Source organism: Branchiostoma floridae, chromosome 9, assembly GCF_000003815.2.
Source record: "Branchiostoma floridae strain S238N-H82 chromosome 9, Bfl_VNyyK, whole genome shotgun sequence".
NCBI classification, from domain to species: Eukaryota; Metazoa; Chordata; class Leptocardii; order Amphioxiformes; family Branchiostomatidae; genus Branchiostoma; species Branchiostoma floridae.
In genome coordinates this window covers 22,957,345-22,965,077 of record NC_049987.1, presented here as the reverse complement: position 1 = coordinate 22,965,077, position 7,733 = coordinate 22,957,345, and the positions used below count along the sequence as shown (strand labels likewise).

Genomic DNA, 7,733 nt, shown 5'->3' with positions numbered 1-7,733 from the left:
AGCAGACATATGGAAGCACGTGGGTGCCCTGTACGATCTGCTGAAAAACTACGGCGTGTTCAGGGGCCAGTCGTTCCTAGAGTGGTACGGAGAAATCCTCCGACAACACTTCGAGAAGAAGAAGCCGGAAAGTGAAGAGACGAAAGGACCCTACCATGGCCTGACGGAGAACATCACGTTTGCACAGGTAAGTGACGCAAGTTCACATTTATTTAGAGACGGCCTGCAAAAGTCAAATTGCAAAAGTAGTGCAGTAAACCACCGTCCGTCGACTTAATATTCATGTTTAAAAATCGATATGGGTCGCCCCGCAGATAAAGATGAACTAACGCTATAGGAAACAAGCGATGAAAATACATTATGCTTGCTCTATACAATATAACTGCTATGATATCGATGTTTAACTCGTTGGTCCATTTATAGACACTGTATGTTTTCGTTTTGCACAAACGTACCATAACCTGACAAACAAAAACAGGAAGAGGGAAAGAAGGGACACACACACACACATAACGGGGGCCGCCCTAAGATGCGCCTTGCCCTAAGATGCCCGGGTTTTTTGCTGATCTTATTATGCATACAAAAGCACACACACACACATGTGTACTTACAACACTGACACACATAACCACATACAAAGACACACACACACAAACACACACACACAGACACACATGCGCACACGCACACACACACACACTCATGCACACGCACACACACACATGCTCACACGCACACACACACACGCATGCACACACACACACGCGCGCACACTCACATATACACAAACACACACACACAAAACACACACACACACACACAAAACACACACACACACACATTCACACACACACACACATTCACACACACACACACACACACTTACCACATATGTAGCCCTGACGGATAGGTAACATGTTTCCCCCAGCTATATGAGGCCCTTGGTGTGGAGTTCTGTACTGTGGCCTACAACACCCAGATTAAACGGGAGGGCTACTTACACGTCAAGACATTCCCTCTGGGCTCAGTGCGGGATGCAGTGCGCATGTCTATGTCCCTTCCAGGTAAGATTAGGGTTACTTTGACGGTAAGGGTCTAAGGGCGCTCTGCTTACGGTATGACTCTACTAACATCCACGTTAGATTCCAAGTTAGATTACCAAATCCATAACAACTGTAGACCTGATCTCAACATTTTGGGGTAAAAATGATACGCCGAGGGTTGGTATTCACATCTTTCTTTCAGTTGTTTATCAGCCCCACAAAGTCGGCCGAGATAGAGACACAGCGGCCCGTTGGATCGACGGAGGCGTCTGCGCGAACACCCCCGTGTACTGCTTTGACGGTAAGGTCCGGCAGCTGCTATGCATACTAGGTGTCGAATGACACATTGGATGAAGCCCACGTTATCACATAAGCTCATCTGTGTTGGTAGTTATCATAGTACCATGCTAAACTGACTTTCAACACATAAAAGGTGTACATGGATCAAATTTTCAACGACCACACACACTCGTAGTCATTTATCCATATATATACAGCTAGCTGTTGTTATTGGTAATAAATGAATAAATTGGTTGCCATACATTGTACCTTGTGCGATTGTTGAGCAATGAAAATCATTCGTTATTATTCATGGTAGGTTGGTGGTTGTCTATGGAGGAGAGTAACTCTTTCCATGAACGTCTGGGGGAGAAGCAGGACAGGGATGCGGTCAGGAGGGCCTTCCGCCCCGCCTACAGTCACGAGCGCTTCGAGCCGGACGGGGACGAGGAAGAAAAAAAGGCGAAGAGGAGCAAAACGCTCGGGTTGCTGCTGGTAACGTTACATGTTGCATGCATTTTGTCCACGACACAAATTGTCCTATATACTTTTAGTCCCCAGTGACACATAGGGCAGCCGGTTTCCTTGCTGCTTCTGTACTGACTATATTGAATAGGGAGGGGTTGCTAGCCCTTCCCCTTTACCGTTATTGAGGCCTTTCCTCGAACACGGGACGACGACCCCATTTCTACGTCCTGAAGACGATGTTTAGAAGACATTGCATATAGCAACAATACACAAGAGTGTCTTAAGTCAACCAGGGCTACCTCCAGGACCTGCCACTGAGTGAAAATGTTCGCTGTCATCATTCCTAATGTCCATTCAGAGCTTTGCTTAACGATCAACTTTTCACCCCATACCACAGTATTCAGATGGCGACCCTGAATTCTACCAGGACCAGTTCACAGATCGCGTCCGCAACTTCACAGACCAGCACCAGGAACTGGAGAAGGAAGCCATCAAGCCGGACACAGAGAAGCGTCGGTACGTATGATGATTCCCAGACTTTACTATGATCTCCACACCTTTAATAGGCAACACTGAGTAGATTATATGGATGCCATCCTCGGAGTCTGGACACACAAAGACTGGTGCGAGCGTGCGAATGAAAAATGTTGACCAGAAAATAGTTGCCTTTGTTTTGAAATCTGGTTGTGTTTCAGGAAGGCTGAACAAATGACTATTACTAGTAATAAAGAAACAGAGTATGATAAACCGAACAATTTACATATGGTCAAGCCAACAACGTAGAGACACAAATTCTTAGCAAGCAAACAAACAAACAAACAAACAATAAGATAGACTCTCCTCATGACTTTCCTCACCCCACTCACACACACACACCTAAAAGTATACCCTCCCCCCTCCCCTAACAGCACGTATGATGAAAACACGGAGAAGAGGAAGGCTCTGGAAACAAAAAAGAAGGAGGAGCTGATGAAACAGGTAAAACTGAAAGAGAAGCTGGACAAGGTGACTGAGGAGCAGTTCCCGAATGAGGACCAGATGAGGGCCTGCTTTAACACCGTAAGTGGCTAGTAGACGTGAGAGAGCTACACTGAGAACTCTTGAACATACCCTTCAGGATGAGTCTTCTCCACTCTGGGCATTCTTAACTAGCCCCACGGACACTCACTACTGTCTACGCACCAGAAGACCATATCGTGCAACAATGATCAGCAAGACTAAAAGACATGCGTTGTCCTTCATCCCACGTGCCTCAGATCTACTGTACGCAAGTGGCGACTAGTGTCCTAAAGTGTATCTTAGTCAATGTCTGTGTAAACTGTCGGAATATACCGTGTAGATTTATGCAGAGATTCAATAGCCTAGTTTTACTCACGATGATTGTGTTAATTTATGTATGTGGAGATAACCCACAATTAGTGTAATGTAACTCGCAATTCAGCTACCAAGCTGCAATGTTTTACAAATAAAATCATTCATTCATTCATTCAATATACGAGTAACATGTTAATTTAAGGATATGCGATACTCTCTACCAGACTTAGGTTAACATCGCATTTCCAAGGAGGGGCCTACTCTAGACTCCATCTGCATTATCATCACATCATAACTAACAAACTTATTTCACCCACAATTTTCCATCAGGAAATGACAAAAGAGGACCTTCAAATCATCAAAAGTGACCTGGACATGTCAGACGAAGAGAAAGCTTTTAAGGATGCTTTTGACCGTAGTTTCCTCAACTTTAAGGGAGAGGTAAGTCTTTTGTTCTTTTTTTATTCTATCTGAAATTTTGCTTTGCATCTATTAAAGTGCATACTTTTTTCTCTACTTTAATTGAAATACGTTCATTATCATTATTATAGCCTTTAGATAAATTCTTAAGCTTCATTTGTAGTACTACTATTTGGAAAATGTTACAAATGCACGTTAATTGATAACATTATGGGAGTAATCAGTGCCTTGCGCAGCTTGTACTTCAATATTGTTACCTTCATGAAAATAGAAGGTTATGTTATAGTTTTGTTTACTCTATATGGATTGCGCTTGTGGGCATGCGTGTCCGGGAGAATATCTTAAGAACCTCTTGATGGAATGTGATGATATTTTCTACGTGGCTAGCTATATAATAGGTGTTGTTTACTTCACGGTTCCCCTCAAATTAGTAGGGTCTCCTGGTGGACGATCTTGTTGGTATAGTGCTGCCGTGTTACGCCCCGAGTTGTTTGCTGATCTCATGTGACACAGATACTTATTCTATACTTAGCCGACCAAGGGAACTACGGAGAACATCTTCAACAACTGGGCGCCTCTGAAGTTGGCCATGATGGACCAACTCAAACATACTTCCATCAGTAAACCGGGCGAGCTTTATATGTCGTATCTGGACTTTGTGGGCAAGAGCAAGCCGATTCGGGTAGGCTACTGGGGTCTGCTGATAGTGTTTCAGGTGTTTTCTGTTCAATGTTAGTTACTTATTTAACTAGTCAGTAACTTCATTAGTTACTTAGTTGCCTATTTAATCATCTAGCATTTTCGTTATAACTGGTCTGATTCTACCTATGAGAAATACAGGTGACGGTTTGGATTCCACCTGAAAATGCCCAATTTTTTTCATCATTTTTACTGGAAACTTACTTAACTTTGAAAGATTTAAGAATATGCTAGAGGGATATCCTTTATTCACGGTACAATTGTTTTTTGCTTCATAAGTATTTTCTGAAGGAGGCGGTCGCTAGACCAGAGTGTGTGGAGCGTCGAGTTAACGTTAGACTCAAACTAAACTGGGTCGTGCCCCTGTAGCACATGCATGGGGAACCAATGAACTAGATACAGCAAACTCAAGCTCACCTTTTTCCGCAAAGTAACCTGCTGTTTTAGAAACATAGTATTTAGTGATATCAAGTCAATATGTTCAAAATACTGCAGTGTCAAACCACTACGTACTCTCCGTCAGCTTGATATCTCTGAATACCATGTTTTTAAAAACAAGTACAACGGATATAGGTTACCCCAGGGATAAAGGTGAGCGGTCGTTACATTTCGTATCTCCCCCTCCCCCCAGGAGCATGACGTCGGCAGGTGCGTCGGTATTGACGTGGATTACGTCGGTACCGGAGACTTCGACATGGCTCCTGAGGACAAGACTTTCCTCATGATGGTGAGTAGCCTAATAACCATACGAGGGGAGATCAAAAAGTTCTCGGCCTCACCCAGAAATGATAAGCGCAACTCAAATTTCGAAGCACAACATCATAGCATGAAGCCTTTTATCAATATTTCAAATCATTGCAGTCATTACTTTCCAGGCATTCGTTGTTTTTTTAAACCAGAAGGTATGTGGCGAGAAAAGTTTTATTTTTCCTTCTTCCTTACATAACGTTATTGGGTGTCGCCTGCAAAGTAATGATCAGAATCATTTGAATTTTGGTACACATTCATAAAAGACTTTACACATGACAACTATGCTTCGAAATCTGAGTTGTGCTTATTAATTTGGGGTGAGGCCGAGAACTTATTGATCATCCCTCGTACCATCGGGAGCTCGTCGCTGCCTCTACATGTATACAATACTGGATGTGTTGCCTGCTCTTCCAGTTCATTACAGCAGGGCGGGGAATTTTGGTGGCCAGAAACACATGCTTATCAGACAAGGCCTACCGCCAGGTAGAGAATGGTAACTCGGTAAAATGATGCTGTAAGGACAAGACTTTTCTGAGATCAAATTTATTATTACCGTAGATATTGTTGTAACTGAAATTAAATAATCATGCAGCTGCATATTTCCAGCAGCGTTTGTCTGTGTGTGTGTGTACCTGTCTGTCTGTCAATAAGATAATTCAAGAACGGCTGGGTGGATTTGATTCATACTTTGTTGATAAGGTGGGACACTGGGACCAAAGGTGGAAATGACTAACTTGCCTTTTTTGTCCACGTTTGAGTGTTTCTGTGCGTAGCAAATGCTACATTATGCCAATAGACGTATTCTTTTGTCGTTTATCTGACACATGCGTATGGTTTGTCTTTATGTTCCAGCAAGGAGCCATCGCCACTGTGGCGTTTCTGGAAGAGTTCATCAAGGAAAACGGGCTGAAGCCTGAAATTAAGAAAAAGGCCTTGGAGATGGATACATCGCTGTAGAACACACTTGGAGTAGGACTTACAAATAAAAGTTAGACGAAATCATTGAAAAAGAAAGAGAAAAGTAAGTTTAACTGTAATATCTAACACAGAAATTTGAGTCACCCACATTTTCGACTTCCAAAATTAGTTGCAGATAGCGTTAGACAGAGCGGCAATGTGTTGGAATAAACAAATATTAAACAGCTAATACATTTACTGGTGATTGAGAAACCATCTGACATGATCTTGTAGCACACTTCACGCCAATGCATACGGAGAGGTCAGCGATCGAGGTTATTAGTAGAGGCTAATAGGGCCTTCACACTGAAACCGAATTAGTTTAGTTTAGCTTTGGTTTAGTTTAGTTATACAGATCTCCATTAGTGACTGATATGTCACTATTCTTCCTGGAGTCCAGGTGATTTGTAGAGAATGACCAATTCTAGAAGGATTTTGCATCATCGCACACCGCACCATCGCACGTGTGGGGGTTCTTTAACTTGCCTGGGGTATGGCTCTCCCCAGACACGGGACCTCCATTTTACGTCTTATCCGAGGGACGGCCCTAGCCGAAGCTAAGTACTCATCTTCACCTGAGTAAAGTGAGGAAAGTCGTGTAAAGTGCCTTTCCCAAGGGCACAAGATGGTAACACGGCAGCCGGATTCGAACCCGCGACCTCGCGGTCCCACAATTAGCAGGAATCAAGCAGAACCAGCCAGAATTAAGTATTTGCAAAATTCGTGCCACATTCGGGTGGAATTCCAAATGAAGGAAGTCCTGTGGTTTTAATGGGAGCGCGGCTAAGCCTTTTCCTGGGCAGAACGGAAAACTTTATTAAATTTCGCGGTCACTAGTCATGTTGTGTGGTCTTCCTTGTCTCGTGTGTCTCCATGTTCTTCTATACAGCAAATGATTCACAGGCTACATGCACATTGCTATTTGTATACTTGTGACACAAGAGTTATTTGCATACTTGTGACAGGCTACATGCGGCCTTAACCTGAGCCATCCAGTAAAAATGATCCCCTCAAGCACTCATGTCCTTCTGGTCTCATTGATGAGTTTTTTCTTCCCATAGACTTCTATGTTATAATTCGTGGTTTACATGGGCGCGTTCATAATGAAGCTACGTAAAATTTTAGCAGATTTTTCATTCTATGTTGAGCACATTTAACCTATATCGTGGGAAAAACAATTGGCGGTGGGCGGGGGTGTTGGGGGTGTGGAGGTGTTAGGTTCTAAAAGTGTCCACGCCAACTTTGACTTCGTAAAACTCCCAAACGGCTTGTGTTGGAGCAACCAAACTTGGTGACTTATCCTAGAATATTATTGACAACAATTTACAAAAAAGACAGTAAGTTTAGAATTTTTGTGTTGCCATGGCAACGGGTTTCTGAAACGCATATTTTACAAAAATCGCTAATTTTGGTTTAAACAATGGGATTTTAAGATTTCCTTGCTAAACTAAACTTTTTTCATACATCTTTAATATTTAACACATCTTAGTTGAACATTTAGAAATAAATATTCATATATCAATCATGCTTGTGAGATGACGTAATTGGTAAAAATCCAAGATGGCCGACAATATCGTGATAAAAAGTATAACCAGTTTATTTTCACTCGGATTTCATCACTACTTGGTATTTTCTTACAGAAAACATTCTTTTGAACGTTTTCAATCTATTTTCACAGGGTTTTAGCGTTATATGTTAAAATGAATTAAGACATTTAAGGTTGATAATCCAAGATGGTGGATAGCTTAACTACAGATGACGTCGTTTTTTGACGTCATTTTTACGTCGTTGCGTCAACAGAAG

The 7,733-nt window shown here is 42.4% G+C and overlaps 1 protein-coding gene across 1 annotated transcript in view; it reads left to right on the top strand.

The window, feature by feature from the left end:
• The window catches only part of LOC118422335, a 9,989-nt gene extending 3,503 nt beyond the window's left edge, over positions 1–6,486 (top strand). The window contains exons 3-12 of the mRNA XM_035829854.1: positions 3–187; positions 929–1,064; positions 1,246–1,344; positions 1,642–1,817; positions 2,188–2,306; positions 2,699–2,849; positions 3,435–3,545; positions 4,057–4,206; positions 4,855–4,950; positions 5,826–6,486. Coding sequence (XP_035685747.1) covers positions 3–187; positions 929–1,064; positions 1,246–1,344; positions 1,642–1,817; positions 2,188–2,306; positions 2,699–2,849; positions 3,435–3,545; positions 4,057–4,206; positions 4,855–4,950; positions 5,826–5,930 — 1,328 coding nt within the window. The 3' untranslated portion in view covers positions 5,931–6,486. The remainder of the gene's footprint in view (positions 1–2; positions 188–928; positions 1,065–1,245; positions 1,345–1,641; positions 1,818–2,187; positions 2,307–2,698; positions 2,850–3,434; positions 3,546–4,056; positions 4,207–4,854; positions 4,951–5,825) is intronic.
• Positions 6,487–7,733: the final 1,247 nt, after the last annotated feature.